At 35.6% G+C, this 18,683-nt stretch overlaps 1 protein-coding gene across 1 annotated transcript; it reads left to right on the top strand.

The window, feature by feature from the left end:
• The first annotated feature begins 4,670 nt into the window (after positions 1–4,670).
• LOC145800408 (histone H1-like) lies at positions 4,671–5,536 on the top strand. The gene is made up of 2 exons (XM_082890079.1): positions 4,671–4,781; positions 4,895–5,536. Exons 1-2 carry the CDS (start codon positions 4,671–4,673, stop codon positions 5,159–5,161), a joined length of 378 nt encoding a protein of 125 aa, XP_082746205.1. The 3' UTR covers positions 5,162–5,536.
• Positions 5,537–18,683: the final 13,147 nt, after the last annotated feature.

Here is an 18,683-nt window from a genome sequence, read left to right as displayed (position 1 = left end):
CATAAACTAAATTCTAAAAAATTTAAGAACATATGATAAGAAAAGAAGTAAATCGAAACCTGTGTGATACTACAGTTTCCTTAAAACATATTCATCGCCTCCCGATGGATGCTGGAGGTGTGTCAGCGTCTGTCTCATAGGATACAACAGTTGTAATAACCCACATTCATGTCTTAGTCACGTTCATGTGCCTTTGCATTTGCATGATTTCGTCTTGTTAAGCTTGCATTTGTGGACTTAGACTTGTTTTGCTTAGATAAAAGTCATTGTCTTGTTTTGTACTTATGTGATTTGCCTAAGTGTTGTATGCATGCTTTGTTCCTTCCTTGCTGTCTCAAGCCTAGGTCATGCCAAGTCTAGGTCATGTTAAGCCTAGGTCATGCCAAGCCTAGGTCATGTCAAGCCGAGGTCATGTTAAGCCTAGGTCATGCCAAGCCTAGGTCATGTTAAGCCTAGGTCATGTCAAGCCTAGGTCATGCCAAGCCTAGGTCATGTCAAGCCTAGGTCATGCCAAGCCTAGGTCATGTCAAGCCTAGGTCATGTTAAGCCTACGTCATGTTAAGTCTAGGTCATGTCATGCCAAACCTAGGTCATATTAAGCCTAGGTCATGTTAAGTCTAGGTCATGTCAAGCCTAGGTCATGCCAAGGCTAGGTCATGTTAAGCCTAGGTCATGCCAAGCCTAGGTCATGTCAAGCCTAGGTCACACTTTTGAGCCTTTTACACCTAGGTCGTCGAGCGCCAACACCTAGGACCATCTTGGAACCACTTTGGTTGACCTCCACCTTCACCCTGGTATATTAGCTGAGATGTCATCATCTAGGCCGAAGTGTGCATCACCTAGGCCGAGATGTGCATCATCTAGGCCGAGATGTTATCATCTAGGCGTCCTAGATCTTTGATCCTTGCACCTAGTGATCTTGCTCCTAGACTGGTATGATCTAGACCGAGGTGTGGCACATCTAGGCCGAGGTGTGGCACAGCTAGGCCAAGTGTTATCCTTCCTAGCCGAGATCATTGAGACCTTACTTGCCGAAGCCTTGTCCTAATCCGAGATCATTACCTGCCGGAGTGCCATGTCACCTTACTTGTTGTGCATCCTTTGTCATGCTCTTGTCTTGTCATTCAGTCACCTTTTTGAGGAAACCCAATCCGGTAGTGCCACGTGTCCCAGCAGAGGGTTAAGTCAGCCAACAGAGAGAGAAAACATATCATTTGTCATATCTTTGCCTTTGAAGAGAGAGAAACTCTAAGAAAGAGGAAGAAGTTCTTAGAAGGAGAGAGCTAGATTCCAAGCTTGATCTTCACATCTTGAATCGTTAGATCCATGTTTTGAGGTTAGATTCTTGATCTACTCTTGTTATTCTTTATGTTGATCCAATCACATTGCATGATCTAACATTATTCATGAGCCATGCATTGATTTAAATCTTAATTTAGAAAGAGAAAATGATGTTCTTGTGTTCTTGAAAGAAAAACCATGTTTTGATCCGAAAGTTTATATCAAGATCCATGTTTATGTGTTTGTTTTCATAAGATCTTCAAGTATAGGTACCCAGGTCCATGTTTTCGAACTCATCTCATGAAATCTCAGATTTTGAATAAAGAAGTTATGATTTCAGCATTCATGTTTTTCATGTTCATGTTCTTCAAGGAAGGAAACCCAGATTTCCAGACTTCACCTTTCCTTAGGTATAGTCACCGAGACCACTCTTGCCTAGATCTCACACTTAGGCCAAGCATCGTATCTCACCTTGGCCTACCTTGCATGATCACTTGCACCTTAGTCTATCTTGCATGCGTACCTAGGCTAACCACTGCACACCTAGGCCGACCATGGTACACCCTTGTCGGCACCTTGTAGCACCTTGGCAGGCAGCTGCACGCCGAAGCCTAGGTAACCACACCTCGGCCAAGAGGTGTGGGACCTCGGCCAAGACCTCCTGAGTTCACCCAGTTAGGTCATTTTTGCCTAGATCATTTCTATACATCCATTCTAAGACCTGATTGGTACCCAACATGTTTTCCCTAGATGAAAAACAGTGATTTAACTCCCAGCATGTTTTACTTTGTTTTGACTTGGTTTTGGAAAGAAATGTCGAGATCATCTGTACTCATGAAAAGCTTGTTTTAAGAATGCATTTCATATCTATCTTTGAGCATCTCTTCTTGTCTTCTTAAAGTGCATTTAGTAGACTTTACTATGTATTTGTAGGTCTTAGATCCTTGCCATAATCCCTACACCCGAAGAGCTATGTGAGTGGTATTTTTAATAAAGTTATGTTATAAAGTTTTGATAAAGCTTTGTTTCGTTTTGGAAAAGTGTTTGATCAAGCATGAATGATTATCTTTAATTTTTGTATCAAGTATTATCTTGTTTTGCTGACATTCTTGGAAGGTCCTCCCATGCTAAGGGGACTTTAAGCCCATGTAGCACCATGTTTAAGAGATCTCTGCCATCGACGGTCTTGTACGAATGGCCCCACCGACGGCCTTGTGCGGGTGGATTTGTCTAATCGATTCCGGGTCGATTATTCCCTTGTTTTGTCCGGAATGTCATCCCCTATGTATTATGTAGATGTTATTAAACATCCTAAGAAGATTTGAAAGATTTGATTGATGAACTTGATTCATCCCATGTTTTGTTACAAGCTACGATATGTATTGTTTTGATAAAGATCTCGATATCATTCATTCAAACCTTTATTAATTATATCATTCACTGAGTATCCAAGCTCACCCTTCCCTTTATATATATGTAGGTGGCGAGCAAGAAGGCGGTGATGCCTAGATGTTGATTGCAAGTTGTTTTGGATTCATTTTGCTAACCTTTTAAAGATTATGCTTCTTAGTTTTAATTTACTTCTTTTGTATATGTCGGCTTGAGAAGCCTTTTGATCAAGATGTAACATGTACTTTATTTTATTTGTATTCAAGTTGTAAAATCATATTAAGATGTATGTCATTTCATTTGATCTATGCACAGCTCTTATGAATTACTTAGATTTAAATATATTGCTTCCGCACATGTAGGCCCCATATGTATACTCTGATTGTGTGTAAATCCTTGTAAGTTGGCCTTTGGTAATCTCAAATTACTGGTCACACGACACAATTCTACTAGGGACGGAATGGGATCGTGACAACGATCGAAACCAAATAATGCAAAAGCACCTTCTGAATAACTTCAGTGAACTTGACAATGGCCAGACTTTTTTTAAAAAGAACCAAAGAAAGGGCTAACAAAAGAAAATAGAAAAAAAAAATTGGTAGAAAAAAAACATCTCCAACTTTTTATCTCAAAGCACCATCTCTATTTTCCATCAAAAATTTCTCTAAAATTATCCTACCAAGTTGGAGGAAAAATGTCTCTATTTATACAAATAAGAGAATCCCTAGTCGTGAAGGCTATACATTAATGGGGCCATCAAATGCCATTAACCAAGGCCATTAACTTTATCTATTAGGACTAGAGTTACAAAGGTTGAAAACTTATTGTCACTAATATGGTCATCAGCTCCATCATCAAAAGATAAAAGTTACAAAACCTTATATTTCTCATGTGCTTAATATATACAAATAAATATGTATATAATTATATTTGAATAAACCAACTAGACGAGTCACAAAATGGGTACTAATGTTGGGTAACAACCCGATCCAAACTCAATTCTTAAATACATGGACAAGCTAAGCCCAACATAACAAAACTTAGCCCAAGCTCAAAATTAAGTCAAAGTCCAAATTCAAGTCCAAGATCAAACCCAGCACATGCACATGCACAAGCACAAGTTTAGGCCCAGTTCAAACCAAGTCCAAATCTAAGCCCAACTTTATTGATGCCCATTTTATGAGATAATTTTCATTCATACACTACAAGAATTTATACATTTGTCGACCACTTTTACCGACCAAAAAAATTTTGGTCGCAAAAAAAATGACATTTGCCGACAAAAATATTAATTAGTCGCGAATGATCATTATTTTTGGCGACCAAAATGAGTTGGTCGCAGAAGGTCATATTTTGGCGACCAAAAAATGAGTTGGTCGCTGAAAGTGGTATGGTTTTGGCGACCAACTACAAATTTGGTCGTGGAAGGTCACATTTTGGCGACCAAAAAATTAGTTGGTCGCAGAAGATCAAAAATAAGTTGGTTGTAGAATTGGCGACCAAAATTTTGGTCGCGAAAAATTTATTTTTAGCGACAAAAAATATTTTAGTCTCCGTATATTGAGTTTTAGCTACTAAAACAATTGAGTTTTAGCTACAAAAAATATTGAGTTTTAGTCTCCGTATTTTGGTCGCCAAAAGATAAAAAATAATTTTTTATTTTCCATTCGGCGACTACATTGTTTTAGTAGCTAAAACTCAATATACGGAGACTAAAATATTTTTTGTCGCTAAAAATAATGTAGTCGCCAAATGAAAAATAAAAAATTATTTTTTATCTTTGGCGACCAAAAACTTATTTTCAGCAACCAAATACAAAATATTTTTCTTGTTTAAAAATAAAATAAAATCTGTATTTGTGCTTTTCAACTAGGCAAAGACTAATCCAATCAAATGATTTAGACTTAAAATCATTCAGGCAGTTGGATTATTGGAAACATGAAAAAAAATTCCACCAAAACATAAATTTTGAAATTGAAATTTCAAACTTAAAAGTCGGCATGTGGATGAGCGCGGGACTCCACTTACAGGTCTTCAAACTGAAATTGAAATTTTACAAAACCACCACCACCACCAATCCATCTTCAAATCTCCATCGTCCTTACTTACAGGTCCTTTCATTCTCTCTCTCTCTCTCTCTCTCTCTCTCTCTCTATCTACTTTTAGTTCTTGTGGATCTACAGTGAAAACATTTTTTAAATTTTTTTGTTGTTGTTTGATGCAGATGATAAACGAAGCAATATCGTCATTGAAGGATCGCACAAGTTCGAGCCAGCCAGCGATCGCGAAATTCATGGAAGAAAAGTACAGCTCTCTGCTTCCCCCAAATTTCAAGAAAATGTTGTCGATTCAGTTGAAGAAGTTGGTGAAATCGGAGAAACTTGTCAAAATAAAAAACTCGTACGAGGTGTCTGCATCCGAGAACGTGAAATTGGTTGCTGCTGCTGCTGCTTCTATCGCAGAATCCGAGAAAACAGACAAAGCGTTGTGAAAGAACAGAGAGAAGACGAAAAGGCTGAGCCAAGTCAAAACTCCAGAGGCTCTGAAGAAGAAGAAGACAGTTTCGACCCCTGCGAAGAGGAACTCATCCAAGTCGGTCAAGGTTAGGGCTTGATGACGATGATGTTTAATGGTGATTTCAAGTTATACATATGTAGTAGGAATTTGGAATGTAGTAATAGTAATCTGATTTAACAACTCTCCCTAGAGAACTTGGAGAGCAAGAGCAGAGGTTTTTTCAAGCAAGTTATTAAGCAGTCTATTCATCTAGGGGTTTGAATTTTCAAGTTACTAAACAATCTATTCTTCTAGGGATTTGAATATTCAAGTTCATATTGGTTGATTATTTAGAAGTTTTGTGTTAGATTGATAAGATCTTGTCAAATAGACAATGTCTTCTACTTTCAAGTTCATATTGGTTGACATTATGGAATCTACTTTTTGCTTTGTTGAATTGTCACATGGGCTTTTGAACTGGTATTATTATAAATTAGAAGTTATGAACTTAGTTGGGGATGTAGGAAATGGTATTATTGGTTTCACGTGTTCATGTGGATGCCTTGTTGTGGGAATTTACATTTTATGATTACTTGAAGGGATCTTAGAATGGCACTGGCAACTATCATGGTGAAGAGCTAATATTCATTGTTTCCAAGCAAATTTTTTCGGTACTGAATGAATTGGATTAACTTGTCTGAGCAAGTCTTCCCAACATGGGTAATTAAAGTTCAATAGACTTGAGTTTAACAATTGACCAGGCTAGTGAGAATCATTTAAGGATTAAATAAGAATCTTCAATTATTTGCAGGTCAGGTCTTGAGTTTGGTACTAATTTGGGTTCTCATGCTCAAAAGTACCTCATATATATATATATATATATATATTTCATGACATTTTCTATTGAGGCATACAAATATATTGCATAAAGATAGCATAATTGTTAGATAGTATAATTTTTTGTTATTGTAAATGAGGTGTTATAATGGAGCACCATGGAATCCCCTTGCTTCCTTTTTTGCTTACTGTCTACTTATTATATGTCCCAAGTGGCATAAAGAAGCCAATCAGTTTATCTCAGAAACATTGGTGATTGAATGTTTATTGGATAGAATGGAATACCCTTGCTTCCTTTTCTGCTTAATATTGGATTGAAGTTTTATAAACAAAAATTGATTGTTCTCCAAAAAAAAAAAAAAAAGCGATTTGGCGACTAAAAAATTAGTCGGCAAATTCTATACTTTTGCGATTAAAATCATTGGTCGGTAATTTCTTACTTTTTGGCGACTAAATTGTTAGTTGGCAATTCCTCGATTTTTGGCGACTAATCTGTTTGGTCGCGAAATGTGACAATTGGCGACTAAGATATTTGGTCGGAAAAATATCACTTTTCGCGACCAAAGTGTTTTAGCGACAAAATAGATTAGTCGCAGTAATTAAATATTTAGCGACTAAAAATTTAGTCGGCAAATCCAATTTTTCCCGACCAACCAAAATTTTGGTCGCGAATGACTTTTGCCGACCCTCAATTGGCGACCAAAATAGCGACAAAAAAAATTGGTCGCGGATAACTTTTGCCGACTAAAAATGGACTTTTAGCGACCAATTTTTTGGTCGGCAAAAGTGTTAATTCTTGTAGTGATAACTCAATGGTTTCAGTTCATTATTTTTATGTTACAACCTTCTCACTTAAGAGAATGCAAAACCACTCAATCCCATCTCAACCGATGGTTGGATCTTATTTTAATTTCGAATTAAAATTACTAAAAAATTATTATTTTTCAACAATAAGCACGAGCTATGTTGTCATATTTTTTTGTAAAATTGTTTGCTGGGTGAAAAAAAATAAAAATGAAGAACTAGGCTCACGCATGTCGATCAATAGTGTGTGGGTGATTTTCCGACCACACTGCCCGCTTAGTAATCAGCTGGAGAGCACTGGCAGAATAGATGGCACCTGACTGACCTGTAACAGAAATATAAGAATCCCGCGGTGGTTTCGACCACCCGGGGGCACTCCGACGATCAAGTCAGTATATCTCTCAAAGATAAATCAAGTACTAAACTCACAAGCTTGAGTATCAAAAGCATACCTTAGACCCATGGGGGTGCCTCTCTTTTATAGCCAATACAATCCTAGTCCCAAAAGGAGCCTGGCCCTGATGGACTTAGGATTACTGCTAATCTGGGACTCCCAGTGGGATTAGGATAAACTCTCTAAGAGTCTTATCTTTACCCAAACTGAAGTCTTCTTCCAATCTAGGACTCTTGTCCATATCCAAGTTGAGTTCCCTCTTTATTTTAGGACTCTTGTCCCTTATCCACTTATCTCGGATTCCGATATCTTCGGAGATAACCTCGGCCTTGCCGAGATCACCTCGGCGTCACGACCAGGACACGTGGCACCTTGGCTGACACGTCGGCGTCACCTTGCCACGTGTTGGTACTCAGAAAATATATCCCCACAACTGCCCCCTAGGTTCTATTACCTCGGCATTCTGAGGTGATAGAACCTACACTGTTTCGTTCATCTGTGCCCCTTTGTCCGAGATCAAACTCGCCGACCTCAAAGTTCCCTGGACTTCGCTGTCACTGATGTCAAGAATCAAGTTTCATGCTTTCCAAGCTGCTTGAAATCGCACCTCCTAGCCGAGGTTCTGGTTCCATTAATTCGAAAATTCCAAGAGTTTTTGCAACTGCTCCACTCACACTCTCTGGTGAGTTCCCGATTTCCAGTCACTTATTTGACTCCGGCGATTTTCATATCGGCGTTCATTTCACTTTGTAGGTTCATAAACTCTTACTTCTTTATTAAGCTCAATCTTTCATAACTCTTCTGATTTACTTTGAATCTGTTTATTTGCCCTCTGTTGTCTTCTATTTTTGTCTGTTTTCAAGTTTTTGATTTCTTATTGCAAAAATGCCTGGAACTGTTCTTTGTCATATCCGCTTTCTGTTGCTAGTATCATGTCTGGGTCATTACTTTCTTGTTCTTCACATACTTACTTAGTGCCTGTGCACTTGGCTTTATTCTTTGAACTTTGTCATCTTCTTGACTTCTGTTTTTCTCCTCCGGTAAAGCTTTACGTCATTCTGTCATTGTCGTCAGACTTTGGCAATTCTCATTTCGACTTCCTTCTTTCTGGTAAGCCACTGTTCCTCCTGGTTTTATTTCTTGTTGCTTTCCAAGAAGCTCTGCTTCATTGTTAATCACCATTGCTTGTTTTACCCGTTATTTCCAAATCATCTTCTTGGCTACACACTATTCACATATCTGTTGATTTCTGTCACTGTTCTTGGCTTGACACACCTGTGCAATCCTTTTGTCTTGATTTCCTGATAGCTTCATCACCATTTTTGATTTACGAATTACATTCTTGTTTCTGTTTTCTGTGTCTTTTCCCAGATTTTTTGCTTTCAATCCTTGCTTTCAAAACTTTGAGGTGCCAATCGCCAAGAAGAGCTTTGATCAAACTCTTCAGGAGGTTGATGCTGAGCTCATGGCTGAGAAGGCTACTGAGAAGTTCTTTCCAACTGTCTTCTGGGGGTGAGACATAACCTACCGCTGATGCCGAGTAGTTTGCTTCCTTCTTAAAATTGATGCCGAGGTAGCGGTAGAGAAGCTCCTCTAACTGACTACCGAGGCTGAACCATTGTCGTCCGTCGAAGTAGATTAGTCCGACGTTCTTGCTTTCAGTCCCTAGTTTTTTAAGGTCTTCATTTTTGTACTTGCCAACCTTCTCAGCTCTTAACAAGCTAGTTGGTCATCTCGGTTGATCATATCTCAGAAACGTCTTTCAGTGTTTATCTCGACTATACCAAATTTGTAAATTGCTACAAATTTCAACAAGTGGTAGACTTCATAATCTTCGGTTAACTCATCTTGTAATTTGCTCAAGAATTTCAACAAGTGTTAACATTCCTTGCTCCTTAATTATCATTCCTTCCCCCTACACCTTCTCCCTGCCCCCTAACGTGAACGTAAGTTGTACTTAGGATCACATTAGGGAAGTGGGCTTCATGCTGTAGTCACAGACCTGATGTGTTCTTCTTTCGCCGATGTACTAAAACTTCTGGTATTTAATTCACCCCCTTTAGACCCTCTTTCTCTTGGCCTTTGCAAACTATCATCGCTATTTCTTGAAGCATTTATTCCTTTTCACAATTCTGGTCACCACTTCTGGCGTGCATTTAGTGGTTCTAATCAAAACGACGTTTGACTCTGGAGAATCTTTTGCCGACATTTAACTTTGTGCACTCTTTAGCTTGTAAATTCTCTCAGAATTTCAACAAGTGTTAAACATCATTTCGGTTTAACTTCGGTTAAGTATCATCTCAGTTTAACTTCAGTTAAACATCACCTCAGTTTAACTTTGGTTAAACATCATCTCGGCTTAACTTCGGTTAAGCATCATCTCAGTTTTTGAAGTTTTTCTTTTTTTTGTCGCTTGTACTCTTGTACCTTTTTTGTTCTTTAGATAATGTAAGCTCTGCATATGGCCGATGTGCCTCCTTGTTCTTCAACATCTAATTCAACTTTCCTTCTCTGAATGAAGCGCTCTTCGTCGCCCTCCCGGACGAGGATTTTCTTCAGTGTCTCTTCACTCTTTTTGGCTGGCTCCTTGCCGACATCATCTAGGACCTCCATGTCCTCGTCTTCAATCTCTGCCTTCCCTGGTTCCCGAATGTTGCAGGTAGTTTTCATTGCTGCCATGGAGCAATTCTTCGCCTGCAGTTGATCCCCTCTGACTCTTTCAATCCCATGTTCTGTGGAGAACCGCAACAGTTGATGCAACGTTGAGGGAACTGCCCCCATTGCATGCAACCATCGCCTTCCCAAGATGATGTTATAAGGTGAAGGTGTGTCAATCACGACGAATTCTGTTTTGATCTTCTTCTAACTGCTCTTGCAAGATTCTATACTTAGAATATTGTGCATGCCTTTCATACTTTGCCTCCTTTGTGCAATCTTCTCGGGGTTACATACCTCGGGTATAATAGCTACAAAACTTTTACTTCGGCAAGATACTGACCTGCAAACTTTTCATAAATTCTAACAAGTGTGAAACATATACTACTCAATGTTAACTTTGCAAACTTTTTCTCAAGTTTCAACAAGTGTTTAAACGGTGATCTCGGTCTAGCCTACTTGTAAATTGCTACAAATTTCAACAAGGATTAACATAACAAGTGTTAAACAATAATCTATTTGTAAATTGCTACGAATTTCAACAAGTGTTTAAACAATATACTTAGTTTTTACCTCAACCTGTAAATTGCTGCAAATTTCAACAAATGATCACATGTCGGCTTAACATTATCTTGTAAATTGCTACAAATTTCAACAAGTGTTAAGCATCTTCTCTGGTTTAACCAACCTGTAGATTGCTACAAGTGTGCAGACTATAACCTCGGCTTCACTTCAACTTGTAAATTGCTACAAATTTCAACAAGTGAAGAGAAACAGTAATCTCGGCTTAACTCCAACTTGTAAATTGCTACAAATTTCAACAAGTGAAGATAAGGAATCAGCTTAACTCCAACTTGTAAATTGCTACAAATTTCAATAAGTGAAGATAAGGAATCAGCTTAATTCCAACTTGTAAATTGCTACAAATTTCAACAAGTGAATTAAGGAATCAGCTTGACTCCAACTTGTAAATTGCTACAAATTTCAACAAGTGAAGACAAGGAATCAGCTTGACTCCAACTTGTAAATTGCTACAAATTTCAACAAGTGGAGACAAGGAATCATCTCGGCTTAATTTCAATTAAGCATCATCTCGGCTTAACTTCGGTTAAGCATCGTCTCGGCTTAACTTCGGTTAAGCATTATCTTGGTTTAACTTCGGTTAAACATCATCTTCGGCTTAACTTCGGTTAAGCATTATCTCGGCTTAACTTCGGTTAAGCATCGTCTCGGCTTAACTTCGGTTAAACATCATCTGGGCTTAACTTCGGTTAAGCATTATCTCGGCTTAACTTCAGTTAAGTATCATATCGGCTTAACTTCGGCTAAGCATCATATTGGTTTAACCAACTTGTAAATTGCTACAAATTTCAACAAGTGGTAACCGCATTCTTCTTCTCTTTGCCCCCAATGTGAACTTAAAATCCACTTGGGTTCTCATCATGTAGCTTCGACCTTGTCGCCGAGGTTGAATTCAATCCGAGGTTGTCGGCCTTGGTTTCTCTATTGATCTTACTTGGCTCCAACCTGAGTTTGATTTTCGGCCTCGCATCGGCGAGCCGTTTCTCTTTTCTTGTTCCGATGCCTTTGTTCCTGGCATGTCTTCCTCGGCCCTAGCATACTTCTCAATTCTGGCCAACTTTAGTCTGATCTTGTGTGTTTCCTTTTTATCTTCTGGGATTTGAGATCTTCTCATTGTGCTCTTCTCTTCTCGGACTCAGGTCCTGAGATCTTATCTTCTGGAATCTTGGATCTACTCACTCAGGTTGAGCTCTTCTTTTCTCGGACCTACTCATCTAGGCCGAGATCATGTCTTCTGAGATCTGGGATTCGGGATTTGCTCACTCAGGTTGAGCTCTTTTTTACTTGAATGTTATCTTCTTGGGAGCGCTCATGCCCCCTGTCTTTGCATCCCTTCTAGAAGGGTCTTCGTTCCTCCGCAGGTATCTATCCTTTCATACCTGGAGGTCGTCTTCGTTGCTTCGATCTGTTGTCTTTGGTGCGTCACCTTCCTGGCCGACTTCTTTCACTCCGTGACTCTGGTCACGAGTGTCTGTGTTGCTATTGTCCCCTTCAACGTCGAGATCAATAGGTCTTCCACTCCCAGCAGGAGCGTAGTCTCTAATCTAGTCATTCTGTTCGTCATTGGCCATCTATTCTTCTTTCTTTCCCACAGACGGCGCCAAATTGTGTGGGTGATTTTCCGACCACACTGCCCGCTTAGTAATCAGCTGGAGAGCACTGGCAGAATAGATGGCACCTGACTGACCTGTAACAGAAATATAAGAATCCCGCGGTGGTTTCGACCACCCGGGGGCACTCCGACGATCAAGTCAGTATATCTCTCAAAGATAAATCAAGTACTAAACTCACAAGCTTGAGTATCAAAAGCATACCTTAGACCCATGCGGGTGCCTCTCTTTTATAGCCAATACAATCCTAGTCCCAAAAGGAGCCTGGCCCTGATGGACTTAGGATTACTGCTAATCTGGGACTCCCAGTGGGATTAGGATAAACTCTCTAAGAGTCTTATCTTTACCCAAACTGAAGTCTTCTTCCAATCTAGGACTCTTGTCCATATCCAAGTTGAGTTCCCTCTTTATTTTAGGACTCTTGTCCCTTATCCACTTATCTCGGATTCCGATATCTTCGGAGATAACCTCGGCCTTGCCGAGATCACCTCGGCGTCACGACCAGGACACGTGGCACCTTGGCTGACACGTCGGCGTCACCTTGCCACGTGTTGGTACTCAGAAAATATATCCCCACAAATAGGCCGTATCGAATAAGACAAATTGGGACAAATAATTTTTTTTTTTTTACTTTATTATAAACATAGTCTATTATCAATAAATCAACAGATGGTAAATTAAAAATTAATATATTCTTAAATCTATAGTGTTTTTTTTTCCCTTCAAATCTATAGTTATAGTGGCATTCATAGTTCTTTCTCTAGTTCTTTCTCTCAATTTAAAAATCAATATAAGGTTAAATCTGTTAGAAAATATATGATTTCTCATAAGTAAATCAATTAATGAGAATAAAAATTAATGCGGAAAAATTAAATCAAAAGTAATGCAATAATTTTTATGTGATTCCCTCAATGTGAGGTACGTTTACGGGATCGAAATCCGATTCCATTATCAACCAAATAAGTTTCCAAATAATTACAAACGACGAATGGTCTCACAAAACCACCCTTAGGTGAATTCCAAATAATCACAAATAAATAAGAGGAAAGATCTCACCAAATAGATGAACCAAAATCTTCGAAACAAAATGTAAAAGACCTAAAATAATGCACCCAAAATAGAACCGAAAACTGAACCAAACGAAGCAGAGGAGCACTATTGTTTGTATGTGAAAGTAATACACACACAACCACACCTTAACAAACTGATCCATTGAATAATGATTAGCTTTTGTTCACCCATCGAATTAATCCCTTTTCAATCTATATAGTTGCTCGCCCTTGGAAATATATAAACAATATATATATATATTGTTAAATCTTAGACTTATTTAGTCAAAATCTTACTTGTTATCAAATTGAATATTCAATACCTATTAAGATTTCAAAAGTCAAATATAATATATAAAATATATTATACCCAAATCAAACTAAATTAAAATTCTTTTAATAAATTAATTGAGTCTCACACTCCAATAAAGAAATATATCCAATCAAATCTACAAATTTTATCATTGCCAAAACATGGCTACTTCAGCAAAAAAATTTCTCCATGTCAGGTGACTGTCAAATTATAGTAAAGTCAAATCTTCTATGTCACTGTAACTTCAGATATGTGATCAAAAAACAATAATCAAAACCAAAAATTAATCTCACTTTTATTTCTAAATTATCAACAAAATATGTTTTCTTGAATTTGGTTTTTTTTTTTTGAAAAAAAAGAAAAAAAACTAGTTTGGTGAGGGGAAAAAAAACAAAGGAAAAATAGCAATTTGAAGTACAAAAAAAATTACACATTAATTGTAAACTTTATAAACATTATTCATTTGGCTAGGGTTTTTTTGATTAAATAAGCACAAAAAACAAAATAAACAAAACAAATTAATAAAACGAAATGTCATATTCAAATTATAATTATTTTACTTTTTCTCTTATAAAAGTTAAAACAATCAAAAAAGGCAACTCAAACGAATTTTTTAGTCCCAAACTAAAAAAGTCTTAACTCAAAAAACCCAACTAAAAAAGTCATAACCAAACGACAACTAATAATTAAAATTCTAAACATTTCCATGTATTCGTAAAAAAAACTTCAAAATCCCACCAGGCTGTACTTCCTCCCATAAAAAAAAAAAAAAAAAAAAAAACCATTATCATCATATGATTTTAGGTAAATTACCATTTGTCCCTTTTATTTTTAATCATTTTCTCACTTTGGCTTTTCAAATTTATTTTTTTTTCACTTTGGCCCTATGTTTGAAGGTTTTCTCAATTTACTTCAAAAGCTAACTTATTTTCAAAATTAGATAAAAAATGACACATTGACAGTCACGTGATGTAAACATATTTTATTATATATAACTTACATCTCTGACATAAACCTAAATCTCAATATAATAATATATTTTTTTCGTTATATGACAGTTAATGTGACATTTTTTGTCTAATTTTGAAAAGAAGCTAGCTTTGAGAATAAACTGGGAAAAACTTGATACCTGAAGGGGCAAAGTGAGAAAAAATAAATTTCAAGAGTCAGAGTGAAAAAAAAATAAACTTCAAGGGTCAAAGTGAGAAAATAACCAAAGTAATTTTTGGAGTAAAATATAATTTTTCCAAATGGTAATTATTTTTTCATGTTTATTTTCTCAAACTAATTTTATTATTTTATCGCTTAATTTAATCCAATTTAATCCCAAAAAAAAAAAAAAAAAAAGGAGGAGGAGAAGGAAAAGTTGGTTGGTTGTGCCAAAATAACATTTGAACCATCGAAGAATCATTGATAAAATTTGACATTTTGTGAGACTTATTTTTTTTTTTTTTTCAAATTTTAGGAGAAATAAGTGTAATTTATCTAAACCAATTATATAATTAGTTTTGGCATGAGAGTTGATTTCTACATCATTTTAGGTGGGGTTTGCCAATTATTTTGCTAGTATTTTTTTTTGTCGATCGTTTCTTGTCTATGGTGATTTTTTTTTTTTTTTAAAATCACTTTTATATCTTGTTAGACTATGGCTTCTTGTGGGAAATTTTTTAAAAAAAATGCTAGTTTATTGATTTTTAATTTTTTTTTAAAATATATAAAAAAAAATTAAAATAAGTTAATAAGCTAAGAAAAATGCTTGGGAGCACTAATTAGTGCTCCCACTAATTAGTTGGCAGTGGGTCCCGTCATTAATGATGTGATGTTTTAGTCTTAGAGTTGTGTTTTTTTTTTTTTTTTTACTTTTTTAATGCATTAGTGCTATTAGTGGTGATGTTTTTAGTGGGATGAATCATTGTTGATAAGCTAATAAGCTGGCTTTTTTTTTATGTTTCCAAAGACCCTATAAAAACTGCTTTTTTTAAATAAAAAAAAATCCACTAAAGACAAGGGGAAAAAAAAAAGAAAAAGAAAAAATAAGAAGTGAAGGTCAACTTTTTTTGGATTTTTATTTGTTTACTTTTTAGATCTTTATCAACTACAAGGACCTGTGATACAAATTTTGTTTTTCAAACACCAAAAAAAAAAAATTAAAAAATGCGAGTTTTTAACTGTTGTCAAACATAATTTAGGAGAAAAAAAGGCCTAACTTTGACTTGTTTTTGTAATTATTTAAAGAATAAATATACTTATTAAAATGAGCTCATTGTTGGTTCATGACCACCCCCCAAAAAAAAAAAAAAAATTGATGACAACATTAATAAAAAATAATAAGAAAAACTTACCACTAATTCATCACCGACTAGCTAGCGTGATTTGTATTAAATTTGGTCACCAAAATGTTGTGATATTCGGTATGACAATTCTGATAGTTCACATGAAGTGTGAATTTCAATTGTTTTCAGAGTGGAGCCTACTGATTTATATTTTTGATTGAGAGAATATCAGGAGTCCATGAAATTGGTGATTGGTTAGTGTCATAACCACATAGTGCTCTTGGGGCACCAAATAATTCCCCAACTATAACCTCATTTTTCTATTAAAAAAATAAAAATATTTGAGAACTCTAATTGGGCATCCCTAATAATGTGGAATGTGTTGGAAAATGGTTTTATATAGGCATAATTTCAAAACCCATTTTGGGTGGGCCCCAAACATATTTTGGGGTGGGTCCGAAGAAGTGACGTGTTCCTTGCCACGTGGCAAGTCACACGGTGAAGACGGTACGTCAAAACCATTTATGAGTGAATGAGATGTTGACGTCGTTTTCGGGTTTAACATTAATTTTTTAGATTAAATTCTTTTGAATTTTTTCAATAAAAAATTATTGTGGGAATTTAATTTAATTCTAAATTCAAATTTTGGGTTCCTAAGTGGTTTCCTAAGGTTTGTAATTTTGGGAGTTTAATTTAATTCTTAATTCAAATTTTTAGTTCCTAATTGGTTTCCTAAAAATTTGATTAAACTATTTAATAAAGTTATTTCATTCAAGTGAAAGGTTTTATTTCTAATAGTTTAATTATAAAGTTTCAAACAGTTTGTCTAAACTGTTGCACCTATACGGATCTCTATTTCAATTTATTTGAAAGTGAGTTAAACGGTTCTTTGAATTTCGAAATTCAAAGGTTGACCAAAGGTGTGCACCTTTTCACTTTTGAATTTACACCTCTTCGGGGTGAGTTCCTTGTGCCTATATATACTTACTTCCTAGCAGTGGGTTGGGATTCGGGGATAGGAGAAAATCAGTCTAAGGAATTTTGTTTTGTTGTTCGGTTTTATTTAAGTATATTATTCTTCATTTATATTTTTAGGACTAATAAAAGAGAGTATTAGAACACAAGGTTTGGTTCGCCGAACAAATTGTTTGGAGTACTACTACAATTTGTGAAGATCATTGTATCCTGGGAGATAGACGCCACTCATCCGTAAGTACCTTAGCGGGGCGAATCTGTCTTAAGGACAGAGTGTCACACACTCGACTTGGTCTTGTAATTTTATTTGGTTCGACAAAATAAATCCGGTATGTTATTTATTTATTTTGTTTGAATTTATTTGTAGTTATTTTATTTACACAGAAGATTGTTCCAACAATCTTAAGACAGATTCGAATTATTCTGTTTACAGAATTTTTCGTTTGTTTTCCTTTTTCCATTCTTCGTAAATAATTTCGGAAGAAAGTTATTTTCTGTGAATTTACAAAATAATATTCTGGTTGGAAAAACAAATAGTGATTATATGCTATTTGACAGATAGTAGTAATATACTGTCTCTTTTCTTTGACAACAACTAGTAGTACGATACTGGTATCATTAACAATTCAGAATATATTTTTGTGGAATTTTTTCAGAAATTAATTTTGGGTTTTAGAAATTATTTTCTGAGTTTTCATTAATTAAAATTCTGTTTCAGTATTTTAATTATTGAAGTGTTACTGAAATTAATTTTCTTGTGTGGAATTAATTTGGTTAAATAAAATTTTATTTTATTTCCAAATTAATTGAAAAATAAAAGTTATAGTTATTATTTCTTTTATTTTTATAGAATTTAATTTCCTTGTGTGGAATTAATTTGGTTAAATAAAATTTTATTTTATTTCCAAATTAATTGAAAAATAAAAGTTATAGTTTTTATTTCTTTTATTTTACAGAATTTAATTTTCTGTGTGGAATTAATTTGTTTAAATAAAATTTTATTTTATTTTCAAATTAATTGAAAAATAAAAGTTACATTCTTGTTTCTTTTATTTTTACAGAATTTAATTCTGTGAATTTGGTTTAATTTTCTGTGTAGTATAAATTCTAATTATAATTTTGTTGTTATAATTTAGAATTTATGGCTACTAAAACTGGTCAAACTTATGTTCAAACCAGTACTGGTATGGTAATTGCCATTACGCCAATTTCTCCTTTTGTTGGGACTGTGCCAGTGAATAATAGTGAAAAGGCAGAGAAGTTCTTAAGAACTAATTTTTGCAAAGGCAAAGGAAGAACAAGTAAGAAGGTTACTAAAGCCGATATAACCAAAATGGATATAATTTCCAATGGTGTAGATGTCATAAATCTTTCTGTAGTTGTTTCCGAGGCAAATCTTGTCGGAAATCCTAAAGAATGGTGGGTGGACACTGGTGCTACTCGCCATATCTGTGCCGACAAAAAGATGTTCACATCTTATTCTACAGTGGATAATGGTGAACAACTCTTTATGGGCAACTCCTCAACTTCCAAAGTTGAAGGACAAGGAAAGATTGTACTCAAGATGACATCTGGAAAGGAACTCACTCTCAACAATGTGCTGCATGTACCGGACATTCGCAAGAATCTTGTTTCCGGATCTTTGTTGAGTAAGAATGGGTTTAGGCTAGTATTTGAGAGTGATAAATTTGTACTTACTAAGAATGGGATGTATGTAGGAAAAGGTTACATGTCTGATGGCCTTTTCAAGTTAAATGTAATGACCGTTGTACCCTCAGTTATTAATAAAACTACATCTTCTTCTTACTTGCTTGAGTCTTCAAATTTATGGCATGGTAGACTAGGACATGTTAATTATGGATCTTTGCGTAGATTAATTAATATGGAATGTTTACCTAAATTTGACATTGATTCAAATCATAAATGTGAAATTTGTGTTGAGGCAAAATTATCTAGAACTCCTTTTCATTCAATTGAAAGAAGTACGGAACCACTTGAATTAATTCATAGTGACATTTGTGATTT

This window comes from Camellia sinensis, chromosome 10 (genome assembly GCF_055761805.1).
Source record: "Camellia sinensis isolate YWXY chromosome 10, ASM5576180v1, whole genome shotgun sequence".
Lineage (NCBI taxonomy): Eukaryota > Viridiplantae > Streptophyta > Magnoliopsida > Ericales > Theaceae > Camellia > Camellia sinensis.
The sequence above is the reverse complement of the archived record's forward strand: the minus strand, read 5'-3'. Positions and strand labels throughout refer to the sequence as shown.

What these genes read in the sequence shown, in the direction of transcription:
- LOC145800408 (XM_082890079.1), top strand. Translation starts at nt 4,671, where the DNA reads ATGTGGATGAGCGCGGGACTCCACTTACAGGTCTTCAAACTGAAATTG. An exon ending in TCCATCGTCCTTACTTACAG is followed by an intron (nt 4,782 to 4,894) that starts GTCCTTTCATTC and finishes TGTTTGATGCAG; the next exon opens with ATGATAAACGAAGCAATATC.